Source organism: Corapipo altera, unplaced genomic scaffold, assembly GCF_003945725.1.
Source record: "Corapipo altera isolate COAL_440 unplaced genomic scaffold, ASM394572v1 60354, whole genome shotgun sequence".
Lineage (NCBI taxonomy): Eukaryota > Metazoa > Chordata > Aves > Passeriformes > Pipridae > Corapipo > Corapipo altera.
In genome coordinates this window covers 156,361-177,699 of record NW_020885075.1, presented here as the reverse complement: position 1 = coordinate 177,699, position 21,339 = coordinate 156,361, and the positions used below count along the sequence as shown (strand labels likewise).

Here is a 21,339-nt window from a genome sequence, read left to right as displayed (position 1 = left end):
TAATTGGTACCGAAGCACAGCTCTTCCTGGCACCCCAGATGGGACTCGAACCCACAATGAGAACGCAGCACTCTGTCAAAACATCGACACTCCCTTTTGGTTCTAATAAACTGAACCACAGGCGCAGGCTGACTCAGCTTGTTCCCACAAATGGTGGCACCACTTTGCTGCCTTGGACTCCAGTTCATACTGAGGTTCCAGCATGTCCAGCACAGCAGCACTCAGTGGTGGTGAGACTTTGTTCAGGCCACGATAGTGTACTGTCAGTCTCTGCTCTCCATTGGACTTACGCACTGGTCATATAGGACTATTAAAGGGTGACAGAATCTTGCTGACCACTCCCTGGCTCTCCAGTTTATGAATCATCTTATGGATGGGAATCACAGAGTCCTGGTTGGTGCGATATTGTCAACAGTGCACTGTTGTGGTAGCGATCAGTACCTGTTGTTCTTCAACCCTCAGCAGTCACACAGCAAAAGGGTCCTCTAAAAGACCAGGCAAGGTATCCAACTGTCTAATTTCCTCTGTCTCCACAGCAACTGTCCCAAAAGACCAACAATGCCCTTTTGGGTCTTTGAAATACCCCCTCCTGAGGTAATCTATGCCAAGGATACATAGGGCCTCTGGGCCAGTCACAATAGGGTGTTTCTGCCACTCATTCTCAGTCAAACTCACTTAAGCTTCAAGTACAGTCAGCTGTTGGGATCCCCCTGTCACCTCAGAAATAGAGATGGATTCTGCCCCTACGTATCTTGATGACATCAGGGTACATTGTGCACCAGTGTCAACTAAAGCCTTATCCTCTTGTGTCATAGGTTTACTTGTTTTAAAAATCCAAGTAGAAATTTTCCTTTCCCCTGTCCTGCTGTAAAAGAAGGTGTTGAACAAGGAAGGGGGAAGGGGCAATTGACTATACAAAAGAACTAGCTGGCAGACCTGCATTCCAGGTTGATAGCCTTCTCTGAGGCTGGGGTGTGGGGGGGTGGGGGAGTTTTTCTCCCCTCCTCTCTTTGGAAAGAGGCACTTGACTTTCTGCCTTAACGGAGGCAAGGGGTGTGTGTGTGTGTTGGAAAAAGCTCTGAGGCCGTTTTTGCTCTCGACCTGGTCATCTGTTCTCCGGCCTCGGCTTGCCTGCAGTCTACTCTGTCGCCAGCCGGACCTGTTCAGTTTTCATCGGAGAGTTTGTGCTTGTCGAGGAAAGGGGGGAGTCCCAACTGCAGACAGCCGCAGACAGCATGAGTTTTGTGGGAAAGAAACCGCCCTTCTTTCCCCTTTTCCCCTTCCCCTCCTTGGTGGGGGGGGAAATCTCCATTTCGGCTTCTCCTGCGATCCGGGGGCCCCACAGGTTAGGATTAGCCCAACAGCGCCCCCTGCTGACCAACACTGAGCACTGCAGGTTCTGCTCCTCCAGTGATCCAACAGCACCCCCTGCCAACCATGATTAGAATTGTGCTAGAGGACAGGGAAGTATCAAACTGTTTCCTTTTTGAAGGGAACTTTTGGGTACAGGATTATTGTTTAGTTATTTTTGTGTTCTTTTGTTGTTTTTGCCAATATACATATATCCTTTAATAAAGGGTTGTTATTTCTTCCTTTTTCCATACTTCCTCGAGTGGAGTCTCTTAATTTCAGATTTACAATTGTTGAGAGAGAGGAGTTTGGTCTGCCTCATAAACTCATCCTCCTTAGTAAAACACTTCAGTCTCCTTAAACTGAGACATCTTGTGAGTCTGATGTGTTAGGCCATCGTATCCACACAGTCCAATAGATCCGATTGTCCCTTTCCCTCACCCGGCTGGAGGCAGGGTCCTTCTAGTTCTGGTTGTAGTACTTGTTGCTCACTTCTTGTAAATATGCCTTGGATGTCCCTTCAAGAGGATCGAACATAACATCATCCCTTCTATTCTGCCTGAGGACTTACCCGCGGGAAACTGGAGTGGCATTTATCTTTGAAGATTTTCCTGTGGTAGTTGTTCTTCCTCTCAACTCACGTACCCATGCTGCTAGGGCAGAGGTGGGTTTTCTATCCCACTTCCTCATGTCTTCTCCATGTTCATGCAGGTAAAACCACAAAGTTACCTTGTGGTGTGTACCTTCTCTCTTGAGCAGTGGGGTGCCTGCTCCTAGTAGCAGAGACTCTGGTCTGTACTGGTGGGGCATGGGACATTTCCTCTTTAATCTCCTCTTTAAGTTTCTGGTGGTCCTCTTTAATTTCCTCTTTTAAATTCCAGAAATCCTTGGTCAGTCTTTCCACGGATGAGACGCAGGCCTGTAATGGGGCTGAGATAGTTTCTTCATATATCCAGAGTTCACCAACCAAAATTTCCACTTTTCGTTCTCCCTCCTTCAATGATATTACTCCCAATAAGTTGGCATATGATACTGGTGCATTCTGTATGAATTTCTGCCACTTTTTGTGTACACTCGATGCTGTCTGGATTGTTAGGGAATCGTTCATTATCTGAAAAGATTATCTCCAGCACAGCTAATTCTCTTAGGTACCGGATAACTTGTTCCATGGTGTCCCAATTGTATTGGCGCACTGAAAGGTCTTCCTTGCAAAGGTATCTTTCTCTTATACTTGACAGGAGTCGCCTGCAGAGGTTGAGAGTTTTTGGTCTTTTCCCAATCCCCTAGTCAATACCCGCATCCCAGGACAGGGATATCAGTTGCTTGGCTTCGTTACCATCTAGTGTCACACCATCGGCTGTGATATCCCAGCATCGGAGCAGCCAGGTCACCAGGGGCTCACTTGGTTGGTGGTTGAAATCTGTCCACATATTGTGCAGCTCACCTGGGGATAGGGATCAGGTGATTCTCTCTGGCCCTGCCTATTCCTCTTGTTGTGAGAGTCCTGTTTCCTCGTCATCACTCCCTACGCGAACCAATTTGGTCTTGGATTTCTTCTTCTGAATAGGGACGTGTCTAAGTTTAACAAGATTACAACTTTGAAATTAGGAGGCTTCGAGTGAAAAGTGTGGAAAAGGAAAAAAACAAAAACAGTTCTTTATTAACAAACCCGAATAAACAACAAATGGTGCAACCAAAACTTTCAAAAGAAACAAAACAAAGTCCCAATTTCCCAGGTGTGGGGGAGAAACCTGCAGCAACCAGGGGGCCAAGGGCAAATTGTCCTCATCAGCTCAACAGCTGCTCGCAGCCATGTGAGCGACCAGCAATGGGTCCACCTTCTCACAGGCACAGTCTCAGGTCAGGCAGCTCTGATAATGCAGTCTCACGCCCCAAAGGGCAGACTACCTCGCTCCAAGACGGGTTGGTCTCTCTCTCTCAGTTGCTCTCCATGCAGTATCTGGCAGGGAAAAGAAAAGAACTTTCCCCTCAGGAAAAAAAAAAGAGGAGGCAGCTGAAAAAAACCTAAAGCAGTTCCCACTCTGTCTGTCGGTGGAAAAAACCCCAATCCTCCGGACAAAGGGCTTCTTAGGTGTGGCCCTGGCCCACTCTTTAGAGGGAACCTCCCTCCCCCCGCTTCCGTGCTGCCCAGTGTGTGCGACTCCCCTCCCTCTCCCCCTCCTGACTCCCCCCCATCCTGGAAGAAAAAGATGGGGGGGGGGCAACACTGGGGAAGAAAATTCCAACATCTCTTTTCAAACCTATGACAGGGCGACTGCTGCCAGCATGGGTTGTTCCTCTGGTTCAGCTGCAGTTTGAGTGGCCACAGTGCCTGTTGGTCTGCTTTCCTCCTCCTCCCCCTGAGGGTGCTGCCTAATACGGAGCAGTGTCCAATAAGCAGTAGCCAAGGCCCAGCACGTTGCATAACTCCGTGCCTCTCTGGAACTGCCACAGCATTTTCCTTTCAAATATTCTGCCACTTTATCAGGGTTCTGTAGTTGTTCAGGGGTGAACTTCCAAACCATTGGAGGAGAGAAGTCCTCCAAAAGCTGGCCCATTTTCTCCCACATTCCATGCCCCTCAGGACTATCCACCCCCGGGACAGGTCTCTAGACAACTTCCCTAGAAACCTCTGTCCTGACTCTAAACAAGGTATAGACTGGATGGAGGAGACATAGCAGATTTACCAACAAGAACATGCTTTCCTTAACATCCAAAGGGAATTCAAAATTCTCAAAAGCTGTTGTAGCAGGCCTGAAGGAAGAGAAGGGGGTGAAAGGTTGGGAAAAATCATCCTCTCCTGTTTCTCCCACAGGCTGGGTACAATTATTAATGAACCCCCAGAGGTATAAGCCAAGGCCAGGACAGGCAAACAACACCAAATACACATCCCAAATTGCCCTTGATGTCATCATGTCATAAACTAACATCACACAGTACATCAACAGAGCAATCCTGATCCCTCTCCCTGATTTGATAAATATTATCACAAGGAGTGCATATGGGCATGTATAAAGCACTGGATACCACACCTGTAAGTGGGTTGACCTTGGCTAGATGCCAAGTGCCCACCCAGTCGCTCTGTCACTCCCTTTCCCAGGTGGAAAAGGAAGAAATAATAATATGGAAAATGACTCATTGGTTGGGATAGGGCAGTTTACTAAAGCTAAAGCAAAAGCAAAATCTTGCACGTACACAAGCAAAACAGAAAATAACAAGGTTTATTCTCTACTTCCCGTCAGAGAGCAGTGTCCAGGTACATCCCGGGAAGCAGGGTTTGAACAACACATAGTGGTTTCTTAGCAGGCAACCACTGGAAACAATGAATGCCCCCCCTTACTTCTCCTTTCCTTAGCTTTTATATCTGAGTTGACATCATGGAGAGAAATGGGATGGGGAAATGCAGAAAAATTCCAAGGGAATTTTTTGAGGGATTCTTGAGGGCTGTTTGGCACAGAGACTTTGATAGCTCAGAACTAATTGAAGAGTATTGAGTCAGTGTAGGAGCAGATGAATTTATTGAAACAATCTATCAGTAGAGTGAAATTGGAGACTAATTAATTGGAAACTTTGCAAAATTATGTGGGTGCAATAGTAAGTAAGTAGAAATTGCAGATACTTTTTTTTCAGACATTATGTGAATAAGTATTTCCAGTGAGTTAATTTATCTTTCTGTTTAGTAGTGGGCTTTGTACTTGGGAAGATAGATCCAGGGATGTTCTTCTGTGTTTTCTGGAGACAGTAAAGCAGGTATAGAGAAGTGTGGTGGGTTGACCTTGGCTGGATGCCAGGTGCCCACCCAGCTACTCTATCACTTCCCAGTTGGACAGGGGAGAGAGTAAGGTGAAAGACAACTCGTGGGTTGGGATAGGGCAGTTTATTTAAAGCAAAAGCAAAGCGGAAGCTTGCGCATGCAAAAGTGAAGTAAAAGGTAACATGGCTTATTCTTTACTTCCCATCAGCAGCAATGGTTGGCCACTTCCAAGAAGCAGGGCTTCAGCATGCGTGACAGTTTCTCAGCAGGCAATCATTGTAAACAACAAATGCCCGCCCTTCCTCTTCTTTTCCTTAGCTTTTATATCTGAGTTGATGTCATATGGTCTGGAATACCCCTTTGGTTAGTTTGGGTCAGCTGGCCTACTTGTGTCCCCTCCCAGGATTTTGCCCTCGATTGGGGAAGGAGTGTTACAATACTGATGTTGTGCTCAGCAGTAGCCAAAATATTGGTGTGTTCTCAACACCCTTTTAATGCAAAGCACAGCACTGTGAGGGCTACTATGGGGAAATGAACTCCAGTTCAGTCAGAAGGGGAAGAAAGGTGTGTGACTAAAAATCTATTAAGCTTTAACATGAACCAAGACTACTTTACACACTAACAGCTAAATTTGGATGAACCTGAAAGTTAAATATAGCCTCAGTATATTTAATGTTATTTTATTTTTGTTTTTTTAAAGAACCTATGAAGTTTGATGTCTTAGTTTAACAAGACAAAAATGTTTGCTAAGGAGGGCAGGATAGGAAAAAAACAACAAAAAAATCAAACTTCCCCTTCTAAGTTATTATAAGTTCGAAATTAGAGGCTTTAGACAAAAAGGTGTGGAAAAGGAAATAACAAGTTTTTACTAAATATAAATATATATATATAACAAAACAGAACAAGCAACAATACCGTAACCAAAACTTTCACCGAAAACAATTTTTTGCCTTTCGGTGCAGTTATAACCACACCCAGCAGGGGGCGCTGGCGTGCCTCGGGAGGCAGGGGCTGCAGTGACTCACTCACGGCCACCAGGTGACGCTGTTAGGTTCCAGGAAAATGTGTGAACGCTGTAGTGACTCCCTTTTAACCAGCAGGGGGTGCTGTTGTCTCTAGAGAGAAGCAAAGGCTGCAGTTATTCACTACAGGGGATGTTGTTGGGCACTGGCGGCCATGGCGTCTGTGGGGACCAGCGTGCGGGGAAGGCAGCTGGGTCGGTATGATGCACCTCCCGGAGGGCGTGGGCCGCCGCGGGCAGGGAAAGGGAGGAGGGGAGATGGCGGTTCCTCCCCTCAAGGGCTCCTGTGGACTCACGTTGTTGAAGGCGGGTTCCATCTGGGACCCGCCTGTTGATTGATGCAAGTCGCCGCCTGCACGGGAAGGGAGAAGGGGGCAAAAAAAGGTGTAGGCAGACAATCCACACCCTCCTGAGCTAGGCGAGCGATCCAAAAACCAGACCGAACAGCTCCAGCCCTCACCACGTGGCCACCCTCGAAAAGTAAAAGGTAAAAAGCTAGGGGAGTCAAGCACCTCCCAGCCAAAACTGCCAGCCCCTCCCCCCCCCATAGAGCCTGCCTTTTGGCTGCTGCTTTAGACAAGGTTACACAGGGAAATCTTCCTTCCCCCATTGCCTCGAGCAGAGGCAGAGGAAACAAGAGTCCCACTTCTTGCAGAGAAAAGTCATTAGCTTTTCAATGGGGGGCAATTTGACTCCGAGCTAGAAAACAATGAAGCCTGATGTTTATCTTATCCTAGCAGAGCTTGTTGGTGTGGAAAATTCACCAAAAAAGTATGAAACTATAACACTTGGTTAAAAAAAGCACTAAAGAAGCAGAACTTAGTAATGTCAAACTAAATGATACCTGGAGCTGTGTGCAACATATACTATTTCTGGTTACCTGATTAATTTTAACCTCATATCCTGTGAGAAATAGAGTCTCGAGGTGTAATAAGTTTCCAAATTGGAATTTATTATATAGTAGAAGCAAACAGCGCTGGGTGACAGGGGAGTCTTGCTCCTAGACCTGCCACCCCGCTACAGTATATGTGTCCGGTACTTATTTCAGACATCCCATACATATTCATTACATCACATACATATGCATTTTACATCACTATTCCAGGTATTCAACATATGTTTCTTTTTACAGCTAAGACTAATTTGTTATCTCTACAACAAGTTATAAATTCATATATTTCTCTACAAAAGGCACCAGCATTCTATTGACCTGACCTAGTTTGGCTACAATTCATGTCTAGGAGAGCCGGGAAGGTGATGGTCTGTTTTATGTCTTTATGGGGGTGCAATTAAGTTTTACAATCCGTTTGTTTTCTTCTTTCCTGAGGTTACATTAACTCATTTGTTTTCCATTTGTTTCCTTTACTGACACAAATTATGGCTTGTGTTTATTACATATCCTTTACCTTAAAAAAAATTGTGATGCTAATAAAAGTGCTGTCATGAATCTGAAAAATCTGTCCGAGAAACCGCTCAGAGACTTTTTTATCTTTAAGCAGCAAGGTATTTGTTTATTCAACGTTGGGAGCAAGCCAGCTTGCGCTGGACAAACTTACTCGACTTGCAAGTGCAAAACTAAACCATTTTATACACTTTAGACACATGGTTACATCATTTATTATACATATTAATACGTAGGCGAGTCTCTGGGCAGAGTCTTTCCAGGCATGTGCAGTCTTCTACTTTGGGGGTCTTCTGCTCAAACCTTCATCCCTCTGGTGGTTGCCATGGACGTCTTCCTCAATTTGACCTCTTCAATTAGGTGACCTGAATTCTTCAAGCTTGCAAAATCCTGACTCTGGGCCTTCTAGATCTTATTCAAACGTCTAGTTTACCTAATTTATTTCTGTGTGTGTACTATTCCTATTCTTTCTATAATAAGGCCTTTGGTCCAGTGAGCAGAACAGAACATGATATTAATCAGTGCTCCTAAAATGTTCTTCTAGCAAAACCGGTATTGAGGTTTCTTAGCAGGCCAAGATATCTCAGTTAACTCTTTTAGACCTGGCTCCTGTTTCAGTCATTTCAACAGAACTGGCACCAGCTTGCTATGGTCTGTTATGAACATGCATATCTGTGCATGGTGCCAGATTGTTTCAGGAGAGGAATCTGCAGAATCTGTGGAATGGTTTTCGAGCCTAGTTTGAAGGTTTACCTGGAATCTGTCTCTTACTGTGGCTGATTGGAGATTGTTAACTTGGAGTCTTCTCCTTGGAATACTGCACCTTTTAGGTTTGAATTTGAGATTGAAGTTGAGTTTACAGCGCACAAGCCGATGATCTGTTCGGCATTCTGCGCTGGGCATCATGCGGGTATGGTGGACATCGCAGACATCTCTCCGTCGCACCAAGACATAATCAATGAGGTGCCAATGCTTAGATCTGTGGTGCATCCAGGTTGTCTTCAGACTATCTTTCTGCTGAAAGATAGTATTAGTGATGCTGAGCTGTTGCTCCACACAGAATTCTAGCAGAAGTCGACCACTATCATTGCAGTTTCCAACGCCATGTTTGCCTAATATTCCTTTCCAGGCTTCAAAATTCTTACCTACTCTGGCGTTGAAATCACCAAGGATAATGATCTTATCATCTGCAGGCACCTTTTAGGTAAGGTGGTGCAGGTCAGTGTAAAATTTATCTTTTTCAGCAGGGTCAGCTTGGAGAGTTGGGGCATATATACTAAAGAGGACAACGTGTTGCTTGTTGTTTAATGGAAGGCGTAGGGAGAGAATGCGGTCAGAGTGACCTGTCGGCAGATTTTTGAGTCTAGGAACAATAGAGTTTTTGATCATGAAGCCGACTCCTGAGAGATGTTTTTCGGTTCTGGGCTTACCTGACCAAAAGAATGTGTAACCAACACCATGTTCTCTGAGGCTGCCTTCCTCGTGAAGATGAACTTCACTGAGAGCAGCAATGTCGATGTTGAGACGAGCCAGTTCATGGGCAATTAGGGCAGAACATCGCTCAGGGCATCCACTATCCACAGAATCGAGCATGGTTCTGATGTTCCAACATGCTAGAGTTAATTTAGGTACACCTTTGGAGGCAGGTGCATGCCTTTGTCTTTTGATCTTTGTGCGACTGCATTGGAAGAAGATGCCCGTTGGCCTGCAGTTAACCAACCGGGTGAAGGTGGAGATGAGCATCTGGATGAGCATCTGGCAATCCTCTGAAGAATCCTTAGGGTTCTCCCTCAAGAAGAACAAGGACTGGTTTGATGAAAACAATCAAGAAATCCAGGATTTGTTGAGGAAGAAGAGAACCGCTCACCAAGCACACCTTGCACTGCCATCTTGTCACACAAGAAAAATGGCCTTTTGTCTTGCATGCAGCAAGCTCCAGCAGAAACTCTGTGACATCCAGAACAAGTGGTGGATTGATCTAGCTGAAAAAACTCAATTATGTGCAGATACGGGTGATCACAAAGGATTCTATGAGGCCCTGAAAACAGCATATGGACCTACATACCAAGTCCAAAGCCCTCTACTCAGCGTTGATGGTCAAACACTTCTAACAGATAAAACCTCCATTCTGAATCGATGGTCTGAACACTTTCAGACTCTCTTCAGTACCAACCGTGTAGTCCAAGACTCAGCAATTCAGTCCATCACACAACAACTGGTGAAATACAAATTGGATACTGCCCCCACTTTAGGAGAAATCCTCAAGACCACACAACAGGTGAAAATCGACAAGGCAGCTGGGGTTGATGGAATTCCACCCGAAGTCTGGAAACATGGGGACCTTGCACTCCATGCTAAATTTCATGAGTTTGTGGTGCGCTGTTGGGAACTAGGTAAACTACCATCGGACCTTCGTAATGCAGTCATCATCACTTTGTATAAGAAGAAAGAATTCTACCTGAAAGTCAGTGTGGTTTCAGAGCCAACAGGAGCACCACAGACATGGTATTTGTTCTCAGACAACTGCAAGAGAAGTGTAGTGAACAGAACAAAGGTCTCTATGTAACCTTTGTTGACCTCACCAAGGCTTTCGATACTGTGAGCAGAAAAGGTCTATGGCAGATTTTGGAATGTTTAGGTTGTCCCCCTAAGTTCCTTAAAATGATCATCTCACTCCATGAGGATCAGCACGGCCAAGTCAGATATGGCAATGCACTTTCTGAGCCCTTTCTAATAACTAATGGTGTGAAACAGGGTTGCGTTCTTGCACCAACCCTATTCACAATCTTTTTCAACATGATGCTCCAAAGGGCCACAGCAGACCTCGATGATCAGGACGGTATCTACATTCGATACCATACTGATTGAAACCTATTCAACCTAAGGCGACTGAAGGCCCACACTAAGACCTTAAACCATCTTGTCAGGGAGCTGCTTTATGCTGATGACCCTGCCCTTGTTGCCCACACAGAAGCAGCTCTGCAGCATTTAACATCCTGCTTTGCAGACGCAGCTGAGCTCTTTGGGCTAGAAGTCAACTTAAAGAAGACAGAAGTTCTTCATCAACCAGCACCTCAGGAAGTCTTCCTTCATCCCCATATCACCATTGGCGAATCAGAGGTCAAATCAGTTCAGCAGTTTAATTACCTAGGTAGCCTCATCTCCTCAGATGATAAGATTGACGGAGAGATAGACAACAGGTTAGCAAAGGCATATAGTGCTTTTGGAAAGCTTCATAAAAGAGTTTGGCGAAATAAACACCTGAAGAAAAGTACCAAGATCAGTGTTTACAGAGCCATAGTGCTGTCTACTCTCTTATACAGATCTGAATCATGGGTCATCTACCGCCACCACCTGCGTCTCCTAGAACACTTTCATCAACACTGTCTCCGCACAATCCTAAACATCCACTGGTCAGATTATGTGATCAATACATCTGTTCTAGAACAAGCAGCAGTCACAACTGTCGAGGCCATGTTACTGAGAACACAGTTGCATTGGGCAGGGCACGTCTCCAGGATGAAGGACCACCGCCTCCCTAAGATCTTGCTTTATCGTGAACTTACCACCGGCTGCCGCAAGAGAGGAGCCCCAAAGAAAAGATACAAGGACTCCCTGAAACAACATCTCAGCCTTGGCCATATTGATCATCATAACTGGTCTACTCGCCTCCAATCGGGAGGTCTGGAGACACACCATCTATAATGCTGCGGATGCTTTTGAGAAAGCACGCAGGATCCCCCTTGAGGAGAAAAGACAACGCAGAAAGAATCATGCCTTGCAGAATACACCATCTAAGGAGCCTTTCTGCTGTGGCTTTTGCAACCGGACGTGCCTATCTCGTATTGGCCTTTTTAGCCACCAACGCGCTTGCAACAAACGTGGGTAGAGCCCCTCCCAAATCTTCGTTCGCGAAACCTAACCATGATATGATATGATCTGTACATATACACATGTATACATACGTGCATAAACAGCACAAACCAGAAACTTGCAACTTTCTCCATCTAAGCTTTGACGAAATGGTGCTGTGTATATGTGCTATTTCTAATGAGAAACAGAGATGCTATAGGAAAAGATCATTGTAGACCTCAGAAAATAACTGCCCTTTTTGCCCCACGAGACAACACACATACAAGTTCTAACACAACAAAGTCAGTAACAACCCCCACCCGACCATCAAAAATATTCCCACCCAATAAAAATAAAACATGGCAACACCACTAAAATCCAACTGAACAAAAAAATGTTCACTATCTACAGTAATCACTCAAACTTTCAAAACTCAACAAAACACCCAACAACCATCCCTACAAGAAGCACCAGGATAAACTCTACACCATGTCAATCTGAACATCAATCCCCTCAAGCCACAGGAACAGGCTCAACTGCCACAGACACAGAATAAACAAAAACTGTTAACATCCCACCTAAATAAACCATCAACATCAAAGACAAAAAACTCAGTCACCATCCACACCCCCTGTATGCTCCAAATATGCACAAAGATAACCAGAGAGCTAAGCCATGGGCTTTTAAGTATTAAAGGATGTTTATTTCAGAAACACTATACAACTGCAAAAACTCTCAGCTGGGTGGAAAGAAACAACACATGCTGAGCAGGGCTCCTTGTCCATACCTATCAAAGGGCTAAGGCATGCGCATATAGCCCTCTGGGCTGTTTTTTGCAGTTTGTTCCCTTTCTCTTCTCTTCCCTTCCCCCATCTGTGAGAAAGAATGCTTTTATGTAGCTTGCAAACACCTTCCTTGATAAGGGTTTGCCTGCTTTATTCGTCCTGACAAAAAACAGTCCAAGAGAAAGAAAGAATTCTCATACATTCTTCCAAACTTATATTTTTTAGCCATGAAAGGTCTCTTGAGCAAAGAGAAATTTCCAAAACAGTTCATCTCCTCACCCATGTTTTGCACAGGGTCCCCCTCAACCCTCTACACCCCATAACAGACACTACTACCAAACCAACCACTGCATATTACAGAGATAGATTAGACACTACTTCCAACCCCTCTAAAACAAAACACAATGCTAAAAAAAGCACAACATAAGTCATAGTAGCTCCTGCTTGGCTTTTCTTCAAGTCTATGGGCTGAAAAACTGTCACTGTTTCAACCACATGAACCCATAAGGTACATTTATCCCCCCTCCCTCCAACATTCTATCTATAATTGTGCATTAATTGATTTACCCCATGTACTATATTAGCTCATGGAATGCATTCAATATATGGACTACACTCATTATCTAGAGAATACCTCCTACCCATCCTACTTTCAGGAGATTGGCAGCCTGTGCTTCAGAGATAAGAACCAATACCTGTACTACAACCATCCACTGGTGTACTGTACATATACCAAAGTGATGAAATACTAAATTAATGATAACTTTATCTTTAGGTCTTAAAGAACATACTAAGAAAAATTTTGTGTGTGATAAATGCTAATATAATCTTATATCTTCTATAGCAATTCCTGCACATTCTAGACAATTTTTAAAAACAGGGTATTCTGCATTTATTTACTAATATTAATAATAGAATCATACAATCATAGAATGGTTAGGGTTGGAAGGAACTTTAAAGATCATCTAGCTCCAACCCCTCTGCCACGGGCAGGGACACCTTCCACTAGACCAGGTTGCTCAGAGCCCCATCCAGCCTGGCCTTGAACACTTCCAGGGATGGGGAATTCACAACTTCTAAGCAACCTGTTCCAGTGCCTCACCACCCTCACAGTAAAGAATTTCTTCCTAATATCCAGTCTAAAAGTACTGTCTTTCAGATTAAAGCCATTCCCCCTTGTCCTATCACTGCATGCCCTTGCAAAAAAAGGCCCTCTCCAACCTTCCTGTAGGCCCACTTTAGGTACCGGAAGGCTTCTATAAGGTCTCCCTGAAACCTTCTCTTCTCCAACCAGAATAGCCCTGATTCTCTCAGCCTGTCATCATAGGAGAGGTGCTCCAGCCCTTTGATCATCTCAGTGGCCTCCTCTAGACTTGTTCCAACAGGTCTACATCTTTCTTGTGTTGGTAGCCCCAAAGCTGGATGCAGTACTCCAGATGGGGTCTCACTAGAGGGGCAGAATCACCTCCCTCGACCTGCTGACCATACTGCTTTTGATGTAGCCCAGGATGCAGTTGGCTTTCTGGGCTGCAAGCGCACATTGCCGAGACATGTTGAGCTTTTTGTCCACCAACACCCCAAGTCGTTCTCCCCAGGGCTGCACTCGATCCATTCTCCACCCAGCTTGGGATTGCCCTGACCCAGGTGCAGGACCATGCACTTGGCCTTGTTTGAACTTCATGAGGTTTGCATAGGTCCACCACTCAAGCCTGTTAAGGTCCCTCTGGATGCCATCCCTTCCCTCCTGCATCAACTGCACCACACAGTCTGGTGTCGTTGGCAAATTTGCTGGCGGTCCACTCGATCCCACTGTCCATGTAACCAACAGAGATGTTAAACAGCGCCAGTCCCAATACCGACCCCTGAGGAACACCACTCATCATTGCTCCCCACTTGGACATTGAGCTGTTGACCGCAACTCTTTGAGTGCAACCATCCAGTCAATTCCTCATCCACTGAGTGGTCCATCCATCAAATCCCTGTGTCTCCAGTTTAGAGACAAGGATGTCATGCAAGACAGTCTTAATTGCTTTGCACAAGTCCAAGTAGATGATGTTGGTCTTTCTTCCCTCATTCACCACAGCTGTAACCCCACTGTAGAAGGCCACCAAATTTGTCAGGTATGATTTTCCTTTAGCGAAGCCATGTTGTCTGTCACCAATCACCTCCTTATTTCCCATGTGCCTCAGCATAGTTTCCAGGAGGAACTGTTCCACGATCTTGACAGGCACTGAGGTGAGACTGGTTGGCCTGTGGTTGCCTAGACCTTCCTTATTTCTCTTTTCCAATCAGTGGGAACATCACCAGACTGCCATGACTTCTCAAATATATTGTATAGTGGCTTAGCCACTTCCTTGGCCAGTTCCCTCAGGACCCCTGGATGTATCTCTTCAGGTCCCATGGACTTGTGCACCTTCAGGTTCCTTAAATGGTCTCAGACGTGGTCTTCTCCTACAATGGGCATTTCTTCATTCTCCCAATCCCTGCTTTCACCTTCTGCAACTCGGGCGGTGTGGCTGGAACACTTGCTTGGTGAAGACAGGCAAAAGTCATTGAGTACCTCAGCCTTCTCCATGTCCTGGATAACCAGGTCTCCCATACCCTTCCCTAGCCTTTTTTTTAATAACTGATGTACCTAAAGCATATTTTTTGTCACCCTTGATGTTCTTGGCCAGATTTACTTCTGACACTGCTTTAGCTTTCCTAACCAGATCCCTGGCTGTTCGGACAATCTCTCTGTATTCCTCCTAGGCTACCTGTGCCTGCTTCCACCCTCTGTAGTCTACCTGTTTGTGTTTGAGCTTGTCCAGGAGCTCCTTGTTCATCCATGCAGGCCTCCTGGTGTTCTTCCCTAATTTCTTCTTTGTAGAGATGCATTGCCCCTGAGCCTGGAGGAAACAATCCTTGAATATCATCCAGGTCTCTTGGGTCCCTCTTCCCTCCAGGGCTTTACCTCATGATAGTCTACCAAGCAGACTCCTGAAGAGGCCAAAGTCTGCTCTCCTGAAGCCCAGGGTAGTGAGCTTATTGTGCATCATCCTTGCTGCCCACATTCCAGGAACCTCCTGGATTGCCTGTGCCCTGCTGTGTTGTCCCCCCAACAGATGTCAGGGTAGTTGAAGTCCCCCATGAGGACCAGGGCTTGTGAACTTGAGACTGCTCCTATTTGTCTGTAGAGGACCTCATTCGCTCAGTCTTCCTGGTCAGATGGCCTGTAGCAGACCCCCCACTATAATGTCACCTGTCCCTGCCCTCCCTTTAATCCAGACCCATAAGCTCTCAGTTGGCTCTTCATCCATCCCCAGGCAGAGCTCCATGCACTCCAACTGGTCATTAACATAGAGGGTAACACTGCCTCCTCATCTCCCCTGCCTGTCCTTCCTAAGGAGCCTGTATCCCTTCATTCCAACACTCCAGTCATAGCAGTCATCCCACCATGTTTCCATGATGTCAGTAAGATCATAGTTGTGCAGATGTGTGCATGTCTCTAGTTCCTCCTGTTTATTCCCCATACTGTGTGTGTTTGTATAGAGGCATTTAAGTTGGGCCCCCAATCAAGCTGCCTTTCTGTCTGGAGTGGCTGGAATTCCTTGGTGCTGTCCTTCAGGTGCTTTCCTGCTGACCTGAGATCCCTCTCCAGGTTCTGGGCATCTCTTGCTGGCTATGAGTGGTATTGTTGTCCCAAGCACGAGTTCATTCCCCAGTGTGCAACGCCAATTCCCACACCAAGGCAAGGGATTTCTATTTCTTTATTCTAGTTTGTGCAAAGTAGGGAGCCAGGTGGTAACTCCCAAAAGGCTGACTCCCCAATCATCAAAACTTCACAGTATTTATAAATTTTAAAAAAGGCATCAGCATTCATTGGTTACAGATTACATAGCTTTTGCATTAATTAGTACTCAAACCCTTATTTGCCAGTTATATCTCTCACTTCTCATGCTAATTAGTCCACATGCGCAGTTCTTCCCTCCATTTGAGTCAGGGGTCCATTTTGAGTAGGTGGTCAATGACTTGGTGGTCTCAATCTCCCCTGCAGGAATTACCTTTCCCTCAGTTACTGCTCAGTTCTGCTGACTTCACTCCTGGTGGCTCTTATCCAGACAACCCGTTCATCTTGGGATTCTGTTCCCTTTTCCTGAAAACAAAGGATTAGTCAAGCCTACAGTGCAATTGCTTAATCATAACTGTCTAGCTATGGCTACTGATTAACAACTAAAAAAAATTGCAAAGTTTGGTTCAAATCTTGAGGGGTTCAAATCTCGAGGGGCTCAATATCAGGATTGCATGTCATCCCATACCTTATCACCAGCAATCCTGATATTCCCCCTCCCTGTCATATGCAGTTTAAAGCCCTATCAATAAACCCCACTAACTCCTGACCAAAGACCCTCTTTCCCCTTTGATAGAGGTGAATCCCATCTGATGTCAGCAAGCCTGGTGCCATATAGGGCATTCTATTGTCAAAGAAATCCAAATTTTGGCAATGACACCAACCACGGAACCATGTATTAATAGACTGGGTCCATCTGTTTCTTTCAATGTCACTGCCTGCACTGGAAGAATAGAGGAAAAAAATGACCTGTGCACCAACCATCCCAGGGTTTTGAAGTCTCTTTTGATCGCCATTGTGACTTTAAAATTGTTCTGATCGTGCCCTTTGTTTATGCACTAGAAATGGAATGTGTTTGAATTTTCAACCCCTGAAGGTAAAAAACCAGGATTTTTAAATAGTGCTGATCACCAATTATTTTGATGCCTTGGCAGTTTACCAGCCTGCAATTGCTGACTTCTATTGTTCTGAATTGAAATAGCTGTAGCATGTTTATCAGGGATCGATCACCTGCCATATTTCTACAGCGAAGGAGAAACTTCCATTAAAAACTCTGCAAAATGCAGTAGTAACATCTTGGGGGTTTTTTTTGTTGTTTTCAGGGTGCTGGGTGTACTGCACTGGTGGTAGCTGTGGTTGCAAGGAAGTTAGAACTTACCAAAGCTGAAAAACATGTACATAATTTCATGATGGACACCCAACTAACTAAAAGAGTAAGTCACACTTTATATTCACAACTGAAATGTGCATTAAATTTATTTCTGCATTTGTTTTAAATGGTTTCATGCTCCATTCTTTTGTCTCACTTTTTCATGGGTGTGATTTTGCAAGGTGCTGTGTGGAGGAATTGAATGCCCTGAGGGCAACATCAGGTTCTCAGAAGATTTTTAGGATTTGAATATTCTTCTGTAGAGGGTCCTTGCAGCTGAAAGATAATTGATATAACCAACAGTTAAAAGTTGTGAAACTAAAGACTAATATATTAAACTGACAAGCTTCCATGCAGTATATGAGAAGAATATATAGAATTTTAAGGTTTATTCTATTCAGTTATCTTTCATATAAATCTAAATATCAGTTTAATAGTGTATCTAAGTGGTGTTTTGGTAGTTCCAGACTCATGAAACTCAAAGGAAATGAAAAGCAAGCAAAACAAGCAACCAAATCTGAGATGTACCTCAGATCACAAATCCATTACACAGATACTAGAGATGTTTCCTCACAGCCTGAAGATAACCAAATCTTCTGGAAATGCAAGGACTAGAGGTCTTGAGGAAGTCTCTAAAATCTTATTCTGCTTCCACTAAAGTCAGGACCAAAGTTCTCCAATGCTTTTATGGTTTCAAGTTTGGGAACTCCTGCTGGGAAGAGCTACTGCATAGAATTCCTAAAATGTCTTTATACATTGGGTTAGTTCTGGCACTGCATTGACTGGCATGATACAAAGTCAGAGGGAGAGAAAATACAGATTAATAACAAGAACTGTTTGTTTTTGCAAGTAGCCTAGTAATTCTGTCATTAATTAATATGGCATTGAAATTCTTTGTCTATTGCTTTCAAATTTTCTTGGGAATACTGAAGGGCCTAGGAAGGAACTGTAGGTATTCTTGTGTTTAACATTTTATAGAAAGTCTAATTTAAAACAAATTCAAAGCACTCATGAAATAGAACACTGCCTACATTTATTGACAAGTTGTTTTTTCATATCCTCTAAGAATGGTAAGAAAGAAAACAGAATAAAGGAAAATATAAAAATAAAAAAAGCAAAAACCCCTGTTCTAACAGTTCTGAAAAGTTATAAGACTGTTAAATTGCTAAGAGAAACAAAGGTAATAATGATACAAGAGGAAAGAGAAATTTTATGGTCCTATAAAATGCATCTAGTTAATTGCCATGCGGCTAAGAAATTAATAATCCTTCACCGTAATTTAAATTGTCATAAACAACAAATGGTGGTAACTCTTTTCAAAAGGGAGAAGTAATTTCCAGATGCAAAGAAAGTTTGTCCCAATATCGCTTTTATAAACAACATGGAAATTGCTCAGTAATTCCTTTGGACTGATAATTGCTTTCTGGCCTCACTGCTGCAGCTTCTTCATGTACCCATTTCCCATAGTCAAACAGTCTTAAGTGCTTTAGAAAGACCTTATATCAGAAAAGATAGAAAAGAACATAATGCTATTTTTGTCAGCCTGGTGTTTTGTTTTTTTTTATGAAACAGGTGAAAAATGCAGCAGCCAATGTACTCAGGGAAACATGGTTAATTTATAAAAGTACAAAGCTGGTTAAAAAGGTAGACCATGCGAAAATAAGGAAACATCAACGAAAATTCTTGCAAGCTATTCATCAGTAAGTACAATTTTACCTTATTTTCCTGTCCAAGCACTCTTTCTCCTCCCCTCTCGTTCTCTTTTCCTCATTCTCTCTTGTTCTCATTCTGACTCTTGTTTTCTCTCATCCCCCTTCTGTATCCCTTCCTATTCCTCTCTCAACCCCCCCTCCCTCCCTTCCATCCCCTTTTACTACCTTTCATATTCTCTTTTTCTTCCTACATGGCTGTCTCTCCATCTCCTCCCCCCTTAACGTTTCTTTCTGTCGCAATAGATTTCTTCCTCTCTCTCATATTCTCTTATATTCCGTATTGTTCTGCTTTTTCACTCCTTTTTCTTTCTCCCTCTTCTTACCCCCTCCCTCTTTATCTCAGTCTCTCCTGTGCCCCTGCTGTTCTCTTTCCCCTTTCCTGGCTTTCTCTCTGTCTCTTTCCTTTTCTCTTGCTTGCTTTCCCCCTTTCATTCTCTCTGTTTTACTTTCTCTCTTTCCCTCCCCACCCCCCACCCCAACTCCATTTCTTTTTGACAAAACTGTGAGCACTCCCCCCCTTTACATTGTCTTACGTTCTGTCTCTTAGTCTCTTTCAGTATCTTGTTCTCTCTTCCCCCCCCCCTTTTTTTCCTCTACACCCTTGCTCTCTTTTTCTCCATTTCTTTCTCTTGCACACACTCCTCTTTGTGCACTCTTCCTCTCCTGCACACACTCTCCTTCCCTCACACATGCACTCCCTTCCTAGAATTGTGCTCTTGAGTTTGCATTTCCTTTTTCTTTCAGAGTAAGACAAAGATAAGGTTTTACTGTAGTATCTATTTAGAAAAGAAAATACTCTGGTCATATGCAGCACAGGGTAATGCCAAATTGTTGAGAGTGTTTGTAGGAGTTTTCTAAGCCACAGTCAGCTAAAATTGTACAATGATTCATGGGAGAAATAAAAAGACACTTGTCCCCAGCATCCACAAACTCATCATAAGGAACATCCAGGACCCATGCTATTTGTCTGTTCTATTTGAGATACAGACTTGTGGAAACAAATCCCCAAACTCACAAAGAGTATTGAAGCAGGTATGTTTTATTCCAGCGCCGGGTGCATGGGGAATAAATTTGCCTATCATACACACCTATTGCCCTGGTTCAGCTTCCTTTATGCGATACAATGTTATATATGCATTAGTTGTGTTACATATGCATTAGCTGTGTCAGCAAATTCCTGAAAATTGGAAGGGGAAATCATTATCGCACATCACTCCTATAACTCCATCTTGGAATGCCCCTTGGGGATCTTCATTGAGGGGTCTTTTGGATGAAGTAAGAGTCTTCCTCAGTTCTGAACTTTTCACCTTTGCAAAGAACTGCTGAGCTGGCATCAGCTTCTCACCTCAAAACCAGTTTCATCTTGTCTCTTTCTCTCGGAGCCCCTCTTTATCAAAATTCAAGGTCTCCCTCAAAGCTCCTTATCAAAACTCCAAGACCTCCTTCTGCTAGAACCCTTATTATAAAGTTAACCATATCCTGCCTGTAAGTTAACATAAGCAAGCAAGGCCCTATTCTAAGTTAACAATATTCTATCTAAAAATTAGCTCTAGTAAGCAACTAAGGTTACAATCTTTTGTCATCATTTTATATTTTGGTCACCCCTTATCAATTCCCCCTTTTCTATATCTTAAGTAAATTCTTTTACTATTCTCTATAAAATTTCATTATGACTGAGGACTTTTGCAAAATAGTTCCCTGATTCTACCTTCTGTCTTAATTGGTGTTTTTTTCCATTCTAAGTAACTGTCACTACTACTTTTCGAACACCATACAAAATATTTAAGAAAAACACAGATCAAAATTCCTAAAGTTATTACAGTAAGGACCACAACAAATAGTTGTGCCGCGGTCCGAGCGGGGGAGGGGAATGGGGCCGCGACACGGCACGGATCCCAGACACAAAGGTGGGGTGCAGGTAGAATCTTTAATCCAGCGTGCACACGGGGTTTTTATCCGGAGGGAAAGGGCCAGAACATAGGGTGGAGCAGGAGACAGACAGACGGGGGGACAAACCAGGATTGAGCCGTGGGCAAAAAGGGGGGGGAGAGCGCAGGAGGGACCAGGGGAGGAAAGGGCGAATGGGGGCTGTCTCCTGCCGCAGCTTCTCCAGCCAGTCAGCAGAAAAGACAGAGGTGCAGGGAGGTGAGCAAGCCGGGACATGCCCAGAAGATACAAATTCGGGGGAGACACACAGTGTGTGAAGTCCATTCAATCGCTGTACATAATTTTCCATTTCCGGAATCGTTCCCATTCCGATTCCTGGTCCTCGACATAGTTGCTTTAGCCAACCAAAGTCAGGTAACCAGGAAGTTAATTTTTTCCACAAATCAGAAAATCCCCACTGTGTATCATCTAGGGCTACCTCGTGTAAAAGTTTAGCTTTGCCCATAATTGCTTGCAGATCTCTTTCTATTCGTCTGTCTTGTGCCACATATGAACAACAGCTTTGGTTAATCACTGCACACAACCCTCCTTCTTTCC

At 44.2% G+C, this 21,339-nt stretch overlaps 1 protein-coding gene across 1 annotated transcript in view; it reads left to right on the top strand.

Annotated features, from left to right (window-relative positions):
- The window catches only part of LOC113960000 (small conductance calcium-activated potassium channel protein 2-like), a 187,077-nt gene that overhangs the window by 141,533 nt on the left and 24,205 nt on the right, over positions 1-21,339 (top strand). Inside the window, exons 5-6 of the mRNA XM_027669316.1 lie at positions 17,097-17,207; positions 18,716-18,843. Of these exons, the coding sequence (XP_027525117.1) occupies positions 17,097-17,207; positions 18,716-18,843 (239 nt within the window). The remainder of the gene's footprint in view (positions 1-17,096; positions 17,208-18,715; positions 18,844-21,339) is intronic.